Source organism: Schistocerca serialis, chromosome 1 (genome assembly GCF_023864345.2).
Source record: "Schistocerca serialis cubense isolate TAMUIC-IGC-003099 chromosome 1, iqSchSeri2.2, whole genome shotgun sequence".
NCBI lineage: Eukaryota > Metazoa > Arthropoda > Insecta > Orthoptera > Acrididae > Schistocerca > Schistocerca serialis.
In genome coordinates, this window is record NC_064638.1 from 432,322,966 (window position 1) to 432,347,262 (window position 24,297).

At 40.5% G+C, this 24,297-nt stretch overlaps 1 protein-coding gene across 3 annotated transcripts in view; it reads left to right on the forward strand.

Annotated features, from left to right (window-relative positions):
- LOC126472549 (uncharacterized) overlaps window positions 1–24,297 on the forward strand; it is a 202,802-nt gene that overhangs the window by 176,770 nt on the left and 1,735 nt on the right. For 2 of the 3 annotated variants that reach the window (XM_050099941.1, XM_050099942.1), the window contains 2 exons: window positions 4,299–4,511; window positions 22,736–23,146. In XM_050099941.1, coding sequence (XP_049955898.1) covers window positions 4,299–4,508 — 210 coding nt within the window. In that variant the 3' untranslated portion in view covers window positions 4,509–4,511; window positions 22,736–23,146. Of the gene's footprint in view, window positions 1–4,298; window positions 4,512–22,735; window positions 23,147–24,297 lie in introns of those variants that run through there. The other variant, XR_007586415.1, reaches the window with a different exon arrangement.

The following is a 24,297-nucleotide window of genomic DNA, read 5'->3' on the forward strand; positions in this document are numbered from 1 at the left end:
AATCAAGTATTGATTTATCTGCTATAAATCCAGTTCCAAATTGTGGACAATTTGCCATGGCTCATTTTCCAGGTTTTCCTTTGTATGTCCTGTATTCTGCTGAATCAAAAGGATTTTCATCTGTATATCGTAATTCCTGAAATGCGATAATTTTGATTTTACATTCTCTGGATTTGTCCAGGATGTTTTTTAGTTTTCCCATTTTTAAGAGAGAATTTACATTAAATGTCATTAGTCAAATTCTTGATTTTGGTTTGATTTTGTTATATGGGGCTTTGAGGCACTCCGATTTACCTCCATGCACACTTCTGTGGTCTCCCCAGAATCTGAATAGACCACTTGCGGTTTTTCAACCGTGGGATTTGACCCACTGGGGTAATTTGTCTTTGAAGGTGCTGTGTCCATGTTGATTTATTTGGACTGAGTTTGTGACTGAAACTGAGATTTCAGTCTGGTTAAGTTCAGATCATGTGCCACAACATGTGGAATAGATGCTATAGGAGTACCGCCATTAACCTGTGAAACCGTCGTGCCCTTTGTCCAAATAACCTTGGACAATAGCTTTTATAATATCCCAAAAAGCAAGGTTGCCTCTTCTGCCAGTTCCACCATACCGATGATCTTCATCTCCGTCTTCATTGCCATTGAGTTCTTCACCGTATCCCTGTCAAGGGGCCCTCACGAGGTACTATCACCTGGGCTAGGTGAACCAAGGTTTTATTATGAGGTGTTACTCCTCCCCCTCCTCCTTTTTCAACTGGGCTTGGGACCGACTATGGCAGAGTTTTGAGACGTTTGTATTCCTTTTTGCCTGCTTCATTTATTGCATTTTTATATTTTCTCCTTTCATCAATTAAATTCAGTACATCTTCTGTTACCCAAGGATTTCTGCTAGCTCTCGTCTTTTTACCTACTTGTTCCTCTGCTGCCTTCACTGTTTCATCTCTCAAAACTACCCATTCATCTTCTACTGTATTTCTTTCCCCTGTTCTTGTCAATTGTTCCCTAATGCTTTGTCTGAAATTCTCTACAACCTCTGGTTCTTTCAGTTTATCCAGGGCCCATCTCCTTAAATTTACACCTTTTTGCAGCTTCTTCAGTTGTATTCTACAGTTCATAACCAGTAGATTGTGGTCAGAGTCCACTTCTGCCCCTAGAAATGTCTTACAATTTAAAACCTGGTTTCTGGATCTCTGTCTTACCATTATATAATCTATCTGAAACCTTCCAGTGTCTCTAGGCCTCTTCCCCATTTACAATCTCCTTTCATGATTCTTAAACCAAGTGTTAGCTATGATTAAGTTATGCTCTGTGCAAAATTCTATGAGGTGGCTTCCTCTTTCATTCCTTACCCCCATTCCATATTCACCTACTACTTTCCCTTCTCTTCCTTTTCCTGCTATCAAATTCAGTCCCCCATGACTATTAAATTTTTGTCTCCCTTCACTATCTGAATAATTTCTTTTATCTCATCACGTTTCTTCAATCTCTTTGTCATCTGCAGAGCTAGTCTGCATATAAACTTGTACTACTGTGGTAGGCTTGGGCTTCATGTCCATCTTTGCTACAATAATGTGTTCACTATGCTGTTCATAGTAACTTACCCATGCTCCTATTTTTTTTATTCATTATTAAACCTACTCCTACATTACCTCTATTTGATTTTGTATTTATAATCCTGTATTCACCTGACCAGAGTCTTGTTCCTCCTGACACTGAGCTTCACTAATTCCTACTATATCTAGATTTAACCTATCCATTTCCCTTTTTAAATTTTCTAACCTACCTGCCTGATTAACCTTCTGATAGGCACGCGTATGTGTCAGATATGTAGCGATAATGTTTGTTACCTTTTCTTGGAAAACGGGAGGGAGGGAAACTCCCATTTGTTCTAGCCTCTTCAACCAACCCCACCCTACTTCAGTCCTGGTCACTGCCCGCTACGGTAAACAGCATAGTAACACATGTTTCATATCTGAGGAATACGCGCAACCCTCTGTGTAAGTTTTTAACTTTGCATTTTCCATTATTAATTGTTAAACGTTTAATGCTTATTAGTAATTTAAAGTAGTGTACATGGTGAATTTGCATGTGTCTCGAATCGACAATGAAATTAAACTGAATTGTATGTGTCAGATACGCATGAACTTCAATGCTTGTGCCATGTTATTTATTCAGTTTCGTTTCATATTTATTTCTTAGGTACTATGGGGGATAAAGAGATGTATAATTTAAACAATCCTTTGGATGTTGAAGCTGTGATAAATACAATTCTGTGAGATACCGACAATGAGGATGATGAGGACAACAGTTTTACAGAGGGCAGTGACACTGATGAAGAAGACCACGTATCGGAAAGCGATGGAGATTCTGATATGGAATTGAATGCTCAGTCCAGCTGAGAAGACGATGAAGATTAGAGCACAAAATCGACATTTCAAGCTGTTCATGGAAATATAAAAAAATAATCGAGGTTTGGTCATGGCAAAAAAAGCTGAGCAACAGGCAAAGACGAGGTAAACTAAATATTTTACTTCATCTGCCTGGAGTAATCGGACCTGCAAAAATCATGACTAATATTCTAAATTCATGGAAATGCCTCACCTGTGACACAATGATTCAGCATATTGTAGAAAATACAAACAAATTTATTCTTACAATACAGGATAACTATTCTCGTTCAAGATCACTGAAGAGACAGACACAGTGGAAATGAAAGCCTTATTCGGGCTGCTTTATCTCGCTGGGGTTTACCACACGAATCATCTGAATCTCGACTTATGGCGAATGGATGACTTCCTAACCATTGTGATTATAAAAAGATTTAAGTTTTTAATGTGATCTGTTCATTTTGATGATGTGAAAACAAGAGGAGAATGAAGAAAAACTGACTGCCTAGCTCCTATAAGAATTAATTTTTGAACAATTTGTTGCGAATTGCCAAAAATGCTATTCACTTGGTGAAAAGTCACAATCGATGAAAAACTCGAGGCTTTTCGAGGTAGCTGTAGTTTCATAGAAAATATGCCAGAAAAAACAAGCACATATGGCATAAAAATTTCTACTGTAGTCAACTCTTGGCTATTTTATACATCTACTATGGAAATATACGCTGGAACCCAACCAGATAGTCCATTTAGTGTAAGTAATAAACCTTCCGACGTTGTGAAAAGGTTAGCAGCACCCATTTTCTACAATAGGAGAAATGTCACAGCACAGTTGGTTTATGGATTATGATTTGGTAAAGGAATTGGCATCAAATAAATTTCATTCTTTGGCAATTATGTAAAACTAAGCCTCGAATTCCTCCAGAATTCACAGCAACCAGAAAATGAGAGTCCCACTCAAGTCTGTTTGATTTTTACAAAGAGGCAACACTTGTTTCATACGTGCCAAAAAGTACAAGAATGTTTTGTTGATATCCAGCCTTCTCAACAATGGAAAAATTGATGGAGGAGCAGGTGACCTCAAGAAACCAGAAATTATAACTTCTTATGATCACACAAAAGGAGGAATTGACACTGCTGACAAACTTTGTGGGTCTATCAACATTGCAAGAAACACAGAGTGATGGCCTTTGGTGGTGTTTTTTTGGATGATGAGCATTGCTGCCATAAATTAAGTTATAATCTGGAAAGGAAACACCAGCAATAATCTCAAGAGTAGAAAATATCTCAGATATCTTTCAAACAAACTTGTCCAGGAACATGTAAAAGGAGAAGTACTAAAGTAACTGGAGACTCCATGCAAAAGTTTTAAATGTGTTGAACACAGAAGATGAACACCAACAGCAACGAAGAAGAGGAGAAGAAGATCAACCTCAGGAGCCTCTGAAAAAAGATGTAGGCCATGTTTAGTCAGTAAGAAAACGAGAATCAACCGTTTCAAATGTGAAATACGAGGGTAATCCCAAAAGTAAGGTCTCCTATTTTTTTATAAGTACATAGATCTGTTTATTTCTACAATGGTTTACATCAGTTTACAGCTTGAACATTTAGCTATTTTTTGACACAATCACCATTTCTGTTGATGCATTTTTGTAGATGCTGTGGCAGTTTTGTATGCCCATGTCATACCAGCTCGCTGCCATGCTGTTCAGAAAGTTGCTGTTCAGAGAGTTGCAGATGAGTAGACCAGCATATCAGAATCTGTGTGTGATGAGTTTACAGTCTTTAACTTTTATTGTACATTTATTGTGGTGTTAACAAGATCATAAAAGTTCCAGATGCTTGTATGTCCCAAATATAAAACCATTTTAATAACAGTGGAGACCTGAGAAAGCAATTTTCTTTTTGCAGCCACATCGTGTTGTGATGCCTGATCAAGCATCAGTGCGGAGCCGAGCACGCCATGCTGTGGTCTTCTTTGTGCACCCTGATAACAACACTCCCCTCACTCCATTGCCAAGTCATGTACAGCTGACAAACAACCCCTCACCAATACTTCCAGGGTCTGTCCAGACAGCCTATCAGTACCTACAGATGCGTTTTGGTGATACTTATGCATGACAAGTAAGTGAAGATTGTTGTTAAGGCATGAAAAATCTACCAATGAAAAACAGCCTTGACACAGTACCTGTTATTGTAGTAAATAGTTTCTTTTGACTTCACTGAACTTTCATATTTGTCTGTTTTATGAAGGTAGCCTCCGAGAAAGCATTCAGTAGGCCTACACAAAAAATTTGTCCAAAATGAACTGATTTGAGAGCTACTGCTGATTAATTAATGCATAAATGAGAACCATCTTCTCATGTTCTCCATCACCCTTTCTTAAGTTTTTTTTCCGCTGTATGTTCTGCTGCTTGTACTTTCAGCATCAAGTGGATTTTCTGGACAGTATATAAATAAATGGTTTATTTGTTCATAATAACTTAATGATTGTGGACATAGTCAGTTTACAAACACAACAACGTTAAAAAAAGTTAAGAAGTAAAGATAAATTATACACAATAACATTAAAAATCCTTGATGGATTACAAACATTTATCAGTTAACAGTTGCTTTAATTTTGTCTTAAATATGTTTCATTTTAGCAATTTTATATTATTTGTCAATCTGTTATAAAAATATCTTCTAGTAGAAAATGGACTATGATGTGTTGCTCTCGAACATATATGGTTTATGTATCAGACTCTTCAGAAAGATGTGCGCTACAAAATGAATATATTTTTGAAAATTCGATTTTTAAAATTTTTGATGTCGTATCTCAAATGCTCAAGGGATGGGGGGCTGGGATTTTCACTTTTCTGACAGCTATGCATTAATCGTCTTATAGAACAATGAAGTTATTTGTGTCGGTTTGCTAAAGAAATTTGGCTTTTATTAATCTTTTTCGCTGAGGCGGTCAACATGTTTGAAACAAAGTGTTTAGTTCCACACTATTGGCTAATTTCAACTGCTCACTGCATTTCAAGTGCACATTTTCATCTTCTAGCACGTATGGTATTGTGCCATAATAAAAAATCAAAAATGAGTTAATACAGTACTGGTACTCCAAGAAAATTTACATCCCGAAACCCACTCTGAAAAGCTTAATGTCAGGTCGAGGCCTACTTCATTGGGAATTTGGACAGACGAATGTGCTTTTTAAGTATGCACTTTAAATGTGCCGTTTTAGTATGGTTCACAAAATTCCGATGCTCTTGGAGTATCCTCTGATGTCTTTTTTTCTTTTGTGACATAATGTAAGATCTTTTAATGTTTTACACTTAGGAACATACAGGCTTCCTGTGTCATAGCAGCTGCCAAAGTGTGGTGGCGCCTATTATCTGGCACTCTCTGACAAATACTGAAACGAAACTATTTCTAACAAGTCGTGGGAAAATATTGCGAATGGTGGTTTGAAAAGTGTTACTTTCAAAGTAAATTTCCTTTTACACAAGTTGAACTATGTGCGAGTGTACGATGAATTTCTTAAAACACAGAGTGTTTGATGAAGAGCCACTTAGAAGTATTTCGAGCACAGATCAGACATTCATGTCGTCATTATGAGAAAATTGATGTAGTGCTACGGGAAGCTCTCTCTCCTCTGTAGTAGCTATTTTATTTTTGGAAATCTTTAAGGACAAGTCACTGGAATTGGCTAAAAATGTTACTGGCACGTATGTGTGATATATATCTTAAAGTGTAATACGCGCAAAAAATATCAACATTATATGCGAAAACTTAACTTCTCTTGCAGCTTATTAACCTTAGAGATCAATATTATATGTGAAAGCTTTGCTTTTCTTGTATCAACACTATGTATATTAATTTAAAACATTAACTTTTCCTGTTCGTGTATCCGCACTACGTAAGTGATGTTGCTATTAGCTGACTACATCACGTGTCCTGTGTTCTGAATATCCACTGTCATCGACTGGCAGGATCATGTGACATGAGCTATGACTAGCTTACAAAAGCGCATCACAATCTCAATTACAATGATTCGGAAAGTAACATGCGGTGTTTGGTGGAATTTGAATTTATACTTTCGTAATATGAAAATATGCAGCGTACATGTTGCTGCACATCAAAAATCTTTCCAAAAGGAGTTTTCTTCCCTGAATTTCATTTTCTAAAGTGCCGGGAAATTCTACATTAGTGTATAAAAACATAACCATTCAAAGGATTGATAAGTTTTACAGTTCCGAGGGAAAATATACTGTCACTTAATAACACGGAAAAAGTGTGTTTTCATCTGGTAGAAAGTGTATTTTTAACCATGTGCCATTGTAATTCTGAGCTATTAGTTTTGCTCACTCATTGGCATTTAATGGCTCAATTTCTTTAGAATACTCTCATCTATAGTACGAGAATTCTGATTTTCTGGATTAACAAAGTTCCAGAATCTTTCAACACATTTTCCCACAACAACATAATGCAAAACAATAACCAACTGAAGTTTGCAAGAAACATTTGTGCTTTCATCCGCAATTATTGCCACATAATTGGCATATTTTATTTCTTTACGAACTTTGTCATGGTAGAGTTCCAATGTGCACTGTAGCAGTTCGTTCTGAACGGTCTTAAAAATGCCTATCAACACTGATGCGTTAATGAGATGTACTTGAAGATGTGTATCCAGTGCCATGCTGAACTGAATTAGCTTGTAAAAAAACCCTTATTTTGAGAGGCATCAGATTCATCGTGGCCCCTGAGAGCCAGTTCCAAAGCACCAGTTCACAGTTTACAGTTACATTCAATATACATCTATTCTATTCTACAAACTGTTGCTTTCTTCACAACCACAAATCCATTTCTTCTTTTGGTATTTTGGTAAATTTCTGGATTGAACTTATGGCATTGATTTTTTTCTTTGCTGCTACAAATTCAGATTCAGGAGTGGCCTACCTAGTGTTTTTTTATCTGAGAGTCCTGTTGCTAAATGACGTTTTTAATAACTCATTTACTTTACTTTTCCCTTACAGATAACACTGTGCATATACTGTATATACCCGGTCAATTACCTGACCTCGCAATAACTACGTGTTTGTACAGAACTGTATTACACGGACGTAATGAGTATGAACAGAAATACTACACCTTTGTATGGAAAACAGATGCTCAACATGCAGTGAATACATTAGTTTCTTTTTTTTCTGCAGCAAATAGCCTTGCTGTTGGTAGATATACCAATATTGAAATAATGCCTCTTAGCTTCAAAATCTAAGGGCATAATTATATTCAAATTGCAAATAGATATTTATAATGATATTTAAGTGTATTATTTCTGTATTCAATTTAATTAAGCATTAATTAGCATTTAGGAATGCATTAGCATTAACTTCCAGAAAGATTGTAAAAATGGTTACAAGAAATCTGGGCCCCGATGTGTTCTAACATGATCCCTAGAGATGGCAGATCATGCTTCTATAGGTCCTGCACTTTACTGCTCTCTAGCGGAAGGAACATAAAGCTCTGAGCCAGACCTCTGCCATAAGAAGCATGTAGAAACCAATGGCCGAGCCTTTCACACAACACGTATGAGGACAGATGGTGCCAATCTGCAGTTGGCTCCAGGATTCAGAAATCTACCATGCAAGTGCGTGCAATGAAACGTGCCTCTTCAAATAAGAAAATACATACTCCAAAATAATGTTTTATGTGCAATTTGCATATGTTTCTCTTTCTTTCTTTTCTATGCAAGTGGTGCCATGGCACAGTGGCACTATCTCAGAAGCCGCCCCTGGCTCATAGTCTGCTTGTAGTGGAAGATATTGTGGCAGTCTGCTCTCTGGCACAGATTACGCTGAATGCAAGCCAGCTCCGGCAGGGCCCCCATTGCTCCATAGTCTGGACAACCTCATAAACAACCACACATGCAGCGATGGACCACATCAGCATCAGAGTCATTGGCCAGCTGTAAACATTGTTTTCTTTGCCATGCAAAAGCAGGTGTCTCATTGGCATGCAGTACGCTACATGTGCTGCAAAGAAGTACACTTGCAAGAGGTCTACTTTAACAGTTCTAATGTTGTTATGGCCCATCCTATGGAAGTGAACTAAGTTAGTGATAAATCTGTGGAAATTTAGAATCTTCAGGACAAAACACAGCAAACATACCTTGATCCTTTCACAGCATATACCCTGTGAAATTAGTTTTGGACATTAGTGCAGGCAGTTGAGACAAACCTATGTTCCTGTGGATGCTATCAGGGGAGCCATTGCTAGGAAAAGTTCCAGCTTTATTTGCTTACAACAAAATCACTCACCCAGTAAATTTTCTTGCAGGAACAGAGCCAGCAGTGAACAATATTTTTGAGATAGATTCTTCTTCTCATGCTTTTGGATTCATGATTCTTGAAACTGCAAAGGGCTAAAATGAACTTGTGTAAGGGTACTTCCAGGGCACCCTGCCACTCAACCTCTCAGGCAATAATGTTGAACAAAGTAGAAGATTATGTCGTGGCTGCCACTTGCTAGGAAATGATGTCCAACACCACACTTAACATCTGCTGTGGTCTTCTAGCAACATGAAGGACCATCCTGACTGAAGACCCCTGCTGTTCAAAGCGACTGCAGGGCTACCCATCACCGCACTCTTGTGGTTGCATCTACCGCCACAGCATGTCATTGCAGAGGCATCTCCTTTCCAGGTGGGCACCTGGGCATGGGCTGACGAGCTTTGATGCTCCCCAAGATGGATCCAGGACAATCCCTGCATGTCACATGCCACAGGTTCATGATGCATCTTGTGACCTCTCTTCAAAGATTTCTTTGACACCATCATTACCTTCATCTCTGATATTCTGTACAGTAGCTGCCAGTTTCTCCACTCTTGGCATACCCTTTGGACCAGTGGTGACTCATATAACTCCGTAACAGGTGTCATCCTGTGCTGTATTTTCGAAGCAACCTCCTTGGACTTTGATCCACCATCTACCCCAACTCTTCTGGACCAAAAACCAGTTTATGACACCATTCCAGTGCTCTGGGTGTTTGCTGGTAATTATTGTCTGCATTGTCACATTACTCCTCTCTTTGACATGCCTAAGCAAAGTGACTCTGTATATGGTGGCATGACAGGGTATGCTCTTCTCGCTTGGTGGTCACTTTTAGTGGGGGTGGGGGGATGTAGGGGCACCACCTATTTTTACCATGGAAACTGAATAACTAGTGCAACATTACTACCTACTACTGCAGCCATTACACAGAAGGCACTGATTCTCAAGTGTGGCCTGTGAGAGGACCAAACCAGACTCCAGCATATAAGCCATCACTAGGTCGATCTGATGCCCTCTTCTCTGTGTTTGTGATGATATGAGCAGTGAAGCTTGTCCTATGAGTGTTATTGTATTGCCTACAGTGTTATCTGGTGTACTTTATTTGCAATACGGTTTGACCAAATTTATATTTATGTAAGGAGGAAGAGAAAAAAAAACTCGTAACTCAGAATTACTTAGAAGTCCAATAAAGATATGATAATACACATCATATTTATCATTGGGGAAAAAGAAAGAAAGCGTATAGGGGGTCTACATGTGTAAACTTTACAATCAACAAAGATAGAGTTCCGTATTAAAAGAAAAAATATCATTCGCTCCTGTTTAGAGAAATTTGATACTATATTGTAATTTGGCATGTTGCACTGTATAAATGGCAAAGATACAGTTTTAAAGGGAAAATACATTATTTTGAACTTCATCCTGATTTAAAGAAATCAGATAATTTGGCTTTTTTCACTTTTTGTGCATTTAGTGTACACACCTCATTTTACAAACTTCTTAATGAATTCAGGTTTTGTAATATGTGCACACTTTGACTGCACTTAACACTTCACTTAGTTTAGGTGTTTCAAGATTCAGGTCGTCATCTCCATCTCTATCACTGTCACTTGAAGCTGGTTCACCTTCTTGATCATCACCACATTATTGGAACACATCAGCAATAATCTCCTCATCCTATAGTTCCACAAACATAGTGAGATTATCATCAAAATATACAAAACTGCCGAAATCTGCACCCTACAGTAGAGTTAACTCATTACCAGACATGACTTCACTGTCACCACCACCACCATCGTCAATGGCAGCCCCTTCCTAGAGCTTCCTAGAAACAGTTGTTTATTGTGGAGGATAACACCAGCTGCCAGGCAGGCAAAAAAATTCCATGACTTGTGGTAAGTTAATGGAGAGACTCTCACTACCTGCATCTGTCAGTTCTTCAACTGTTTTTTTCAATAATGAACTTTGAAATTTGCAATAATGCCCAAATGAAGTGGCTGTATAAAACTGTATAGTTTAGAGGGAAAAATTCCACTCAAACATTTTCAAAACTATTTAGAGTGGATGTTCTGCACATTGATCCATAAGAAGCAGGGTCCTCTTCTTTTTAAAACCACTGTTCTGTTAAAATCACAACTATCCAAAAAATTTATTGGATTTGTATTCCATAGGATTCATCTTTACACCTTTGAAACACCTCAGATTTTTAGATTTTGCTGACACAAGTGGGTGACTCGATCTGCATTTGTGGCGAGAAGAACTGTCATATGAATGTTACTTTTTGTACCTCCATAACATGAGCCACACTTTGCAGCTACTGTTCTACTAGGAATTAGACTGTAGAGTAGACCAATCTTGTCACAGTTGTGGATGTTACGAGGTTAACAATCTCTTAATATACTCAGCAGAACCTCATCAATTCAGTGTTGCATGGTGACATTGTTCACAGCTTTCAATTCACCAGAAATTGTTCTCCCCATTATTCCATGATGATATTTAAAGCCTTGTAACCATCTTGATGAAGCCTTGAAATCAGCAGTGATGTTCATACTTCTGGCGCCTTTGCTTTCAGCATGTCACCACTGATCAATAGGACTGCAACCCATTTTTGCTGCAACCATGTAAAAAGTGCCTTTTCCAAATCTACATACCTCCTTCTTGCTGATAGTTGTGTTTTGTTGATTTTGTACCCAATCTTAAAAACATGTTCAAAGTACTATTTCTTTTGCTGATGACATATGTACTGTAGTACAGGCAACTCCTAAGCCTGATTGTGTGGATCAGCATGCAAACTCTTGTATGAATTTTACTTTCTGATCTAGTGTGCAACTTTCCCTTTTTCTGTTCTCCATGGCTGATCAGAAGTGACTGAATGATAGAAGCACTTTTCAACAATAAATGTCAGCAGGCAGCTTTTAACTACTCAATTGTTACCACAAGAGAAATTCCTGTATTGAAAACAACAATGCTGGGAGTGTCTTTGTTTCCATGCTACTTACTCTGGTTAACTGTCTTTGTCCCAGGTCTCCATGGGACTGACCACTTGCTGTACTTGCATACATCAAGAAAGTTAAGAAAAATATCACAGGGAATTTATTTCACTAGAATTTGTGGTCTATAATAGTGAATTACTAAAAATGCATTGCATATATGTATGGTTTAATGGACGTGTTTTTAAATTATATTTTAACGGGACTGTAGTGACCACAACCAACTGTGGGAACGCCTTGGGCTGCAGATCGGAGCCGCCAGGCAGGGAAGTCACCGGCGGTGGAGCACGCACCACCGGGTAAACACAAGGACGAGTCGGACGACAGACCAACAACAACCGACCACGACCGACTATGACCGACGCAACAAGGAAGAGATAAACAACAGAGGTTTGTAGAAACCACAACACCAAACACCAACAGTAAATCCACTCGGAACCAGAGCCAGGCAAAAGTCAACAACGAGCAACGACAAGAACGCAGTACCGCCGAGATAGAAACTCAATCCAGAGCGAGTACCAGACTGGCTGGACTAGGGCAGAGCGGGTCCCTATATACGAAATCGGAGGGAGTGGCTATTGGGGGCTGTTTGCATGTGGCGTAGCGGTGGCGCCCTCGCTGTGCGAGAGCCACTGCACGGAATAGCCGCCGCGGATGCAGAGCGCTCTATGGGCTGACCACGTCCATTTATTCTGGCACGTGTTCAACTTCCGCGGGGTGAGGTACTAAATCCCTCCCCCCCCCGAAATTGGCGCATAGGGGCAGAAATGCCCCGGACGATGCCGAGGCGGGCGGAACGAGGGCACGGGTTGTGAGACGTCCGGAAGGACCACTGGGGGAGGTGAGGGCAGACTGTCTCCGGCATCCATCAAGGTGTCACCAGAGGGCAGGGGGTCAGAGGGCGTCTCTATACCCTGGCGTGGCGGAAGGGGTGTCTGCTGAGCCGGCAAGGAGATGGAGGTGGAAGGGGAGGGCTCCACCTCGAGGGACGCGTCTGCACCAGTAAGCAGGGAAGGCAGTGGGGGAGGAATCAAGGCAGGGGTCCGAGGGCGGAGTTGGTTATGGTGGTGATGCTCGAGCCCCCTGTGTGGCTGTACGGTTGTCACACGCCACACATGAGCCGCCGTCACTGTAGCGGGCATCCATGCAGGTGTGCTGCCATAGGAGCGGGCCCCCACGGCCATGCCTGGGGTGTAGCGCTGGGAGGGGCGAGAGCGTGGCCCAGAAGGGGATGGTGTCAGCAAGTGGAGGAGGGTCCGAGGTTGTTGCCCGTGAAGGAGTTCGGCAGGACTATGACCGGCCACCGGTGTAGGGCGGTAGGAGCTTAGAAACAAGGTGAGGGCTGAGGTGGTGGCCGACAGCTCCACTGATTTCATTAGCTGCTGTTTGAAAGTGCGGACCAGGCGTTCTGCCAGGCCATTGGATGAAGGATGGAAGGGGTGAGAGCGAATGTGGTTGATACCATTAGTGGAGCAGAAGTTCTGGAACGAGGACGCCGTGAATTGGGGCCCATTATCTGTGACCAACGTGTGAGGAAGGCCATCAATGGCCAACACCTGGGCCAAGGCAGTGAGGGTGGCGTCAGTGGTGGTGGGCGCCATGTGGACCACATATGGGTATTTGAAATATGCATCAATGATGAGGAGCCACATGGAGCCTAAGAAGGGGCCTGCAAAATCTAGATGGATCCTGTCCCAGTGTTGGCTGGGTGTTGGCCAGGGTGCGAAAGATTGTGGAGGACAAGCCTGATGACGCGCACACACTGTGCAACCATGGACCAGGTGCTCAATGTCGCCATCGATCCCTGGCCAATAGACATGTCGCTGAGCCAACGCCTTCATGCGAGACATCCCCCAGTGTCTGTGGTGTAATAAGTGCAGGACATGGTGGCGTAAGTCCGGAGGGATGACCACCCGATGGGCGTCCGAGTCCGTGGACAACAGGAGGACATCCTCCATCACCAAAAGTCTGTGTGAGACATGACGCCATGGGTTGAAGTCAGTTTTCAAACGTTGGGTAAGGTAGGGAGGCCAACCATGGGTCACATAGCGGAGGACTTGCCGCAGAATGGGGTCCCTGCATGTGGAAGCGGCGATGTGTGACGTAGCAAGGCATCTGCATTAGTGTGTTGACTGGTGGGCTTATAGCGGATGGTGTAAGTGTAATTACGCAAGAACAACACCCAGCGCTGAAGATGCTGAGCCGTCCATTCTGGGAGGTGCGAATGGGGCCCGAAAAGCGACACTAAGGTCTTGTGATCCGTGAGGAGGGTGAACTGCGCCCCAAACAGGTAAATATGAAATTTCTGAAGTGCAAAATTAATGGCAGGAGCCTCCTTTTCGATCTGAGAGTAATTCCTTTGAGCAGGGGTTAACATCTTGGATGCATATGCCACAGGTTGTTCCGACCCATCCTCATTCCTGTGTGCCAGGACTGCCCCAATCCCGTATGCTGAGGCATCGGCCGCCACCACCAATGGATGATCCGGAGAGAAAGGTGTAAGACAACGGGCAGATTTCAGCATCGTCTTCAGGCGGGTGAAAGCCTGATCACAGGCAGAAGTCCATGTGTAAGGTACCCCTTTGCAACGCAGGCGATTTAGGGGATGCGCGACGTGGGCGGCTTGGGGTAAGAACTTTAAGTAATAATTGACTTCCCCAAGAATACCTGGACTTCAGATAAGTTTTGTGGATGGGGAAGGGCATTGATGGCTGCGACATTGTGGTCCAAAGGGCAAATGCCACCTTTACTGAGCCAATGCCCTAAGTACTCCACTTACGGTTGAAAAAGCTGCACTTCTCCAGCCAACAACGTAAACCCGCAGCCTGCAGGGCGTGAAATAAGGTACTGAGGTTGCCCAGATGTTCCTGGCACATGCGCCCCGTGACTAAGATATCATCGAGGTAATTGACACAAGCCAGTATTGGTTGCGTAAGTTGCTCGAGATACCGCTGGAAAATCGCAGGGGCAGAGGAAATGCCAAACGGAAGACGCTTGTATTTATAGAGATCGAAAGACGTGTTGATGATGATGATGGCCTGCGATTCCTCATCTAATGGCAATTGGTGATAGGCTTCTGCCAGATTAATCTTAGAAAGGTACTCGCCACCGGCCAGTTTAGCGAGAAGGTCTTCCTGTCGAGGAATGGGATAAGTTTCGACCAAAGACTGAGCATTGACTGTAGCCCCAAAATCCCCACAAAGACGAAGCGATCCATTGGGTTTCTTGATGACCACTAAGGGCGTTGCCCAGGCACTCGATTGTACTGGTTTGATAACCCCCACAGCCTGTAGCCGATCGAGTTCCTGCTTGATGACCGTATGCAAAGCTACCGGAATAGGCCGAGCCGACAAAAGCGAGGCCGTGCGTTCAGCAGTAAAGTGATGTGTGCCTGGAAATTGGAAGCACAGCCCAGGTCTGCTGAAAACAGGGAGGAAAAGGACGCGCACAGATCGTCTAGGTCCTGAAATGGAACCGTAGTTGAAACGAACTGCATTTCATCTTGAATGGAAGAGCCAAACCGCGTAAACGCATCTAGTCCAAAAATGTCCGAAGCCGACGGCTGGTCCACCACAAATAGGGTAAGGGGCCAGGGAACGTTTTTGTAGATGGCCATAACAGAAAACTGCCCACGGAGAGGGATGGAACTGTCGCCGTAGGTGACCAACCTCCGAGAGGGTGGGGACAATTCTTGAGACCCGAGACGTGCATACGTCGTCAGATTGACCAATGAAATGGTGGCCCCCGTAACGACCTGGAAATGGATGTCCTCGTTAAAGATGCGTAGGGTGAGGAATAACTTTTGAGCCAATGTGTCGGTCCGAGGGGCGAATGCGTGTAAAGTGTGGACGGCCTCCTGTTCGCCCACAGGTGCGGGACGGGGGCGGGTCGAGCAGCCACGACAGACAGATCAAAGGTGGCCCTTTTTCTCACAGAGCGAACAGGTCTTCCAGCGATGGGGACAGTCAGCTCGAGTGTGGGCCGAGAAGCACTGGGGGCACGACGGGAGGGGGCCACGCGACCGTCGTCGAGGGGCGACCGGCAGTTCGGACGCCATAGAGATGTCAGACAGCGAGGAATCTCAACGCCGGTGCCCTGGAGACTGCGCCTCGTCGACGGCGGGAAGGAGTGGAGCGGGAAGTGGTCTCGACTGCTGCCACCTGGGGCCGCGCCATGAGACATTCGTTCGCCGCTTGAGCAATTTCGAAGGAATGGGCAATACGCAGAATGTCTTCCAATGAGGGGTTGTCCAACTTTAACGCCGCAGTGCTGACCTCTGGACCGGGTGCCAGTTGAACGACCACGTCCCGAATCAACGAATCTGCATATGACACCTTGCACTGCTGATTGGTGCACGTGAAGTTGCATTTGCGGCTGAGGCCTTGCAAATCCATCACTCAGGAACGGTAGGACTGACCCAGCTGCTTGTGGTATTGATGGAATTCCAAGCGAGACGCAACCACGTGGTATCGCTGGGAATAATAGTTAGTTGGCAACACACAGATCTCGTTAAAGGAGAGAGCCATGGGGTTGGCAAACGGTGCCAACTTGCGGAGCAAGAAAAACGTGTCCGGTGAGGCCCAAGACAAGAATAACGACCGCTGCGGAGAGTCATCCGACACCTGAAAGGCCGTGAAATGTTGCTTCAGACGATGCAGGTACGTTTCCCAATCCTCTTTTGCGTCGTTGAACGGTGGGAAAGACGGCGGACATGGGAACGTGTCTGAATGCGGGGCACCTGGGAGAAGAGGTGGGAGGGAATCCCACTTATTGACCCTGTCCGAGAGCAACTGCAGTGATGTCTGTAAGACCTCCAACTGCTGCTGCTGCTGTCGCATGAGCTGTTGCTGTTGCTCTAAGAGAGTGAGCAATTTCTCTTCCGTACTCCTACGTTCCGTTTACCTCGTCGCCAATGTAGTAACCACAACCAACTGTGCGAACGCCTTGGGCCGCGGACCGAAGCCGCCAGGTGGGGAAGCCGCCGGCAGTGGAGCACGCACCACCAGGTAAACACAAGGACGAGTCAGACGACAGACCAACGACAACCGACCACGACTGACTATGACCGGCACAACAAGGAAGAGATAAACAACGGAGGTTTGTAGAAACCACAACACCAAACACCAACAATAAATCCACTCAGAACCAGAGCCAGGCAAAAGTAAACAACGAGCAACGACAAGAACGCAGTACCGCCGAGACAGAAACTCTATCCAGAGCGAGTACCAGACTGACTGGACTAGGGCAGAGCGAGTCCCTATATACAAAACCGGAGGGAGCGGCTATTGGCAGCTGTCTGCACGTGGCGTAGCGGTGGCGCACTCGCTGCGCGAGAGCCGCTGCGCGGAATAGCCGCTGCGGACGCGGAGCCCTCTATGGGCTGACCACGTCCATTTGTCCGTTTTCGACTTCCGCGGAGTGAGATACTAGAGGGACCAACAAAACTTTACATATAAATAAGAATTACACAGAACAGAGTTTCATATAAATCAATTTCAAATGTATAGTAGTAATGAGTGCCGGCTACTGTGTAAGATCACAGGTGCACATGGACACCCTAACTTTCAAAGCCTTGCAGATTTATTGGTTATTTTTCTTTGAATGCTGTTAATGCGGCAGACTTTTTTCCCCATTTGCTCGGCATTAATGCTGCTACATGATAGCACACTTCTCAGATAAGCTAATTCACTCACTATATACTGTAGGAAAATTATATCGGACATCAGTGTATGTTAAAGTTGGACTGAAAATCAACCTATTTCGTGGGCTTCTGAATGAGTTATAGTATATTAAATTATGAATTTTATCGTACAGTAATCCATTTAGGTGGAGAGAATCATAAGGGCATAAAGCACATCACCATCGATTGTGACATTGTAGCATTTATTCATCCTCCTGAAATCTGTGGAGCATATGGTGAGTCAAGTTTATCTGTCCTGTAGGCCCATAATGTATACATGAAAATTCACAAAAAACTGTATCACTGGTTTCTCTGATATTCACTTAAATGTGGGATCAATGGCGGTGTGGTTTAGGCCCTTATGGATCTCAGTGCCTCATTTGTATTCGAGTCAAGTGACCATGTTGGCAGAAATTACTACTTCAGTTTAATCATCTCACAAATGGCACTTTGTGTTTGGAGTTGGTTGTTTACTATGCAGGAATCAGCTTTCATGTGCAGTGTAAACATAAACTATGGTGAATCTATTTTAAATGTTAACAGAAAAGTAAAACTGTGAGGATGGGTCATGAGTCATGCTTGGGCAGCTTAGTTTGTAGAGGACTCGCCGGCATAAAGTAAAGGTCCCCAGTTTGAGTCTCAGTCCACCACATAGTTTTAATCTGCCATGAAGTTTCATATCAATGCGCACTCCACTGCAGCATGAAAATCTCATTCTGGGAACAGGAAAGTAAATTACCAGGAAAAGTTAGCCACAGAGGAACTAGGGCCTCTGAAGACAGAGCCTTTGATTGAGAGAGTGACAAAATCAAATAAGTGTGACTATGAGTGAACATTTAACAAGGCAGTGTACAGTTAGTACAACAATAGCTGCTTGAAGGGTGTTAGCCTTCATCTGTTGGTAATTATTCTACATCACATTTTTGTAGTGTGAGGATGGTTTTTAGATTTGTCGTGTTATGAACCCCTGAAAGTGAGGCCACCGGTATAACTGTATGAATGCAAGCAAAGTAGACAGTTCTGTTACACTGTTTATGAGACACATTACTAATTACACATAGTGCAAGGCAAGCAGAACTTAACTTGCTAGCGAGATAATGGATTTTGTATTATGACATCCAGATCATTTTGTGATTTTGTTTTCCTGTAATGGATGTAATTAGTTTTTGAAATATTTAAAGTTAACTTGTTCATTTCAAACCAATTTTGTAAATATTCCAAAACTCTAGTTCAGATGTTGGCAATACTTCGTTTACATCTGTTACAAGAACATTTGTATCATCAGCAAACAGGGTTATGTGAGTACCATTGATTGGAATTTTGATATACTTTACATACATTAGAAATAAGAGAGGTCTTAGAACACTTCCTGTGCTCCACAAGTGTTACAGTACGAAAATCAGAGTTTTAAGCAATACTTTGGTTTTCAATTTCTACTATCTGTCTTCTGTTACAGAGATAAGACTGGAACCATTTTTTCATAACTCCTCATACATCAATAACTTCTAATTTGTCAAGCAAGATATCATGTTGGACAGCAACAAATGCCTTTGATACATCCAGATTTATTGCTATTGTACTATTGTGCCTGTCTACTCTCATTGTTGCATTTTCACTGAAATGGAAAGTAGCTTACAGACAAGAGATTGAATTTTTCAGGGAGATTTGTAATCCTGTGTTTCAAGACTTTCTCCATTACTTTTGAAAATGCAGATAGCAAAGCCACCAGTCTATAATTTCCCACTGCATATATATTGCCCTTTTTATACAGTGGTTTTATTTTTGAAATTTTTAATCTTTGAAGAAACACTCCTTCCAATAATGATATATTTATGATGGTCAAGAGCAGTTCTGATATGACACTAGCACATTTTATTATGACTCAACCAGTTACTTTGTCAGTCTGAAGACATTTTATTCCTCATTTTTTTTTAAAATTATTTTTAGAACTTATGGTATATTCATGGGGCATAGCAATATTGAATTAACACTTTGTTTTTTTTTTTTTTTGGAACAGAGTCCACTATTCCTATGGCAATTTTTACTCGGGTTGGCTAGAGTATTTATGAAGTAGTCATTTATGTAATTTGCAAGGGTAAGATTTCTGACTAACACACCATGATCATCTTTTAAAACAATTTCCTCTTGACTTTTAACATTTTTATTTCTTTCTTTCTATTTTACTACTTCCCATACTGATTTTGATGTATTTGTTGACCCTAAAATTATTTCGTCATTGTGCATTGTGTTAGCTTTCTTAATCACCTTCCTATAAATGTTCTTATATGTCTTAATGCAGTCTGCATAGTTTTTATGATTGGTGTCTTTTTTTGATTTGACTGAGATGTTTTAGAGTTTGAGTAGATACTCTGATAGCAGGTGATACCTACTGACTGTTGTTCCTTGGCATGCCATTTATTTTTCAAGCTGTTTTGGAAAACGCATCTCAAATAGGAACATGAAAGTACTAGAAAAAGCATTGTATGAATTACTGGTTGTTGTGTTTGAAAATACATTTTCCTAGGTTTCCTTTTCTAACATCTGAATAAAAGTATTTAGATTTTCTGTGGAGAAATGTCTTTTATATTCCTGTTTATATTTTATTACCTTGGATATAGAAGAATTGATACTTGTGATGAGTGTGTTATGATCTGAAAGACCTAAATTTACTCTTTGTATTTTTTCCTTCCAGCATTATTTGAATTACCCAGCACTACATTTTGCATACTTTTGCAAGTATGATTCAAACTCCTTGTTTGTCATACTATTAGTTTTATTATTCAGACTTTAGCAATGCTTTGGGCAGATCACAAGTGATATCTGTTAGTGAAATTTTGTGATTTAAGGCTTACAACATTTGGTATGAATGTATAAATGACATTCTCAGTCAGATACTCTGCTATCCAAACTGTAATGTGCTACATAAATTTATCTTCTTAGGGAAAAATCTGTAAAATGGATTTCTGTTTTTCATATCTTTAGTTGTAAAAAGTTTTATTGGTGGCAATTGTAAGGAAGAATTCTCTGCCTTTCTGATATCACTAAGAACATCAAAACACTTTTGAATTTTATTTGAAGTTTTATCAACATTGCATGAGATTATTTTTTGAAACTTTTATAATACTTTTAATTTCGATTTAGGATGTTGTTGAAACTTGAAATTTCAATTTTTTATGTACCTATTTTGAATATAAAGTATCATTTTACTTCTTCAACTAAAGTATCTGACTCCGTTTTTTCTTAAATATGCTTGCAATTTATGGATTCTCATTTACAGTACAGTGGTTCTGTTTAATTATATTAATTTTCTGCCTCTGACTGACATATTTCTGGAGTATATAACAGTTCTTACTAAAAATTACCACAATTTTTTTAGGGTTCAGGTAATAAAAGACCTTTGTTTGCTTGGCAAATATATTATTTCCTCTTTCTCATTTCTTCCAAACTTTATAGGAAGACTAGTTCCATATATTGACACATATTTATCATGAAATACATGATTTCACATTGGCATCTCTTTCCACATATATCTCATCCCATTGCTTCTCTTAGAAGACTGTATCCTGCTCTCTTTAGCTAGCTTCACTGTTTTATGTGGACCTCTCCAAGGTATAATTACCCATCATTTTCAGATAGTGTACTACTGATGCAGTGAGTATTAACATTTTGGTACTAAATACTGTTCATCAAAAAGTTAACAATCAGTATCCCACTATCTTATTGTACATCAGTTGGAAAATTCACTTCTGAAATCAGACCTTAACAGCCAAATAATCTGTCAGAATATTTTAAGAAATCTACATTAAAATATTAACAAACTTTTTACTACTTTCTTCTTGACTGTCAGACACTGAACATAGATTTCTCATAAATATTTCCTATGTGATTTTGTGGACTGATACAATTATAAGAGAAATATTCTTCAGTAATGACACAAGCACATGCATCTAAGTTCTGGTCTATGAAAAAACTGCCTGTTTCAATGTTTCTGACTTTGTGATCAAGTTTTACGTAAGCAGCAACAACCTCTTTCTTCTTTTTATCTATTGACTTTAGAAGACAATGATGCTTATAACTTCCTTAAACTTGTGGCTATATGCTATTCAGACAGGAACGGAAAATCTCTCGATTCAGACTCTTTAAAATCTTCTAAACATACAAGAATCTCATTTACATTGTTTTCAAGCCTCATAACATGTTGGAAAACAAACTAACTCATCATGATACAAGATATTTTGTGGTACATTCTCTTATGATTTCTTTCAAGATTATTGTCTGTAATCTGACTCTAACTTGAAAACTGCTCATCTGGCTCCGTTAAGCTTAAATGTTTTTTGTTTCTTTGTGACACATTTATATTTCTTAATAGAAGTGCTTTTAGTCTTTACTTCTTGCTATTCAGGTGGAAGCCACACTTAACATATCCACATCTTCCAATTGCAGCAACTGATACAGAACATACATGAGACTATGCTGCAGCCCATAGCAACCCACTAACTTTTTTACATGGCTGACAGCTGTGTTCATCCAGGTTTCATCTGAATACTGCAAAATCAGTGGTTGTGTAAGCTGTTTCCATCTGGGTCAGGTGATATGCCAGAGAGTTGTTCAATGAAGTTTTCAAATATGATTTCTGAATTTTTCTCCTTTCAGTATTTTTATGTTTAATCCTTTCCCACTAGCCACATTCTCATTCTCCTTTCTAATTAAAAATATGCCACTCTAATTCTTTCTGAAAAGTGCAAATTTTTCTTCCTTGTTCCATGATTTTCTTGTGTTTTCCACACAAGTGACATATCATATGGTGTTGGTTGTCCACACCCCCTAGCCCCCACTGCCCCCCCCCCTCCCCCCAACCTTTTTTGTTTTTCCTTGGGATCACAATCAAAAAAGATAAGCACAGGTTGTTTTGCACACCACACAGTGCTTTATCTACTAGCCATGGAATTGGTATGCCCTCGTCTTTCTACCACCTCTCAACTGACTTACCCAGCCAATTGTAGTATGGAGAACTACAGCATTCTCCACCTCAAAAATTGCAATTTCACTATATACAGCTTTTCGTTCACATCATATATCCCACATACTGATAACTATGTTTGATATTACTTGTGATGAGATTATGACACCAGGATCAATGTAGTCTTTTTTGCAATTGCATACTATAATCAATATTTCATGTAGTAGTTTATTTATTAACTTTGAGAGACATCATAAAGAATATCTCTTTTTAAGCCTCACATTTTATTTCAAACTGTGTATTGTTATTAGCATTAACAGCAAAAACTATGGATGATTTGGTTTGTAATATTCTTCACTTTTCTGTACATGTATGACAAAAAATCCTTTTTTCTTTTACAGATAACAAATATTTGAGTTCTGCTCTCTTCAAACCATTCTGCATGAAGCCAAATGACTGTGAAATTCATAACTTATGACACCCTTTGCAAATCATTCAATGAAACTTTACAAATCATGAAATATTTATGGTGCTTTCATAATGAAATTAAAGGCACTGAGACACAGTTTATTATTATAATTATTATTATTTAAAAGATAATGATTCAGGATGCACAGTTGAAGTTGTATGGAAAACCTTGAGAACCACTGACTTCCAGAGAAATATACTGTGATGATATCATAGCTCACATGTAAGTTTCTGACTGATTTATGCATTCTAACAATTTTTAAGTCATGTAAATATTGACAAGAAAAGATAATGTATTCTAGTATGTACAAATAAAGGAAATAAACAACACATATTTCTCATTTTGTTGTGTAGTCTCAATAAACCAGTAAATATGAAAGGAATCTGCTTACCTCAAGCTGCCACTAACAGTTCCAAAACTGCCAGTTTATTAACGTTTAAGTACTTGATTTGCTCTTGTATACTTACAGATAATCTTGGAGCTGAAACATTATATTTAAATGTATCTGTTATCTGAAGTATGATATGGTTTAGTACAACTGTTACATTTAGCAACAGTCTCAGGTTAACATCTATAAGTTTTGAAATGCTCTAAATATTTTTTTGTTTTTCATCTTTACATAGTGAATAGAAGCTCATAACAAGCCTAGGAATTAAAACAAATAAAAGAAGGTATACAATATTGGTTATTAATTTATTTCATTTATCTTTATTCATCCAAGGATTTCACGATGATATAGGAATTGTCAAGATAATACAATACAAATCAGTAGCTTGGAATATACAACACACAGAGTACATAACATGCTTTCTGAGGATAGGACAAGTGGCCTGTGATGATAGGACAGGTGGCCTGTGATGATAGGACAGGTGGCTTGTGATGATAGGACAGGTGGTTGACCATAGCCTTGATTAAGGAATGATCCCAGCATTTGTGTAAGTGATTTAGGAAAACCACAGAAAACTCAAATCAGAATGGCCAGACTGAGCAACTCCAGCCTCCCAAAAGTGATGTCAGGGCCTTCACATCAACACTTCCTCATTCATTTAGTCTCTATTGTACAATGTTCCTCGATTTACAATACAGTTTATTTCAGGTAAATGACAGTTTTGTTCTTCATTGCCACATGTACTAAAGACACCCCTGATACTCATGGATTGTGAAGATGCTCCTGGGTCCTTCGCACTAACCCAGTCTGTTCAGAAAGCTAATTCCATGCCCACACATATTCAACTATCCCCTCAGTGCACTTGAAAAACTGAGTCAGCTTTCCCCCTCCCCATGATAAGTGAGACATTGAACCTCAGAGAATGACAAGACATTACTATCATGCATTTTATGTCTTAACACATGATTTCATTGTGAAAGCAGTTAACTGCGATCATGTATGGAAACGCAACAGTGTTGTACTTTCCTGTTTCATTACTATTCACTACTGTGAGTCCTCTAAGTAATCTTTAATTGGGTAGTATGCATTATTTATGAAGAACATTT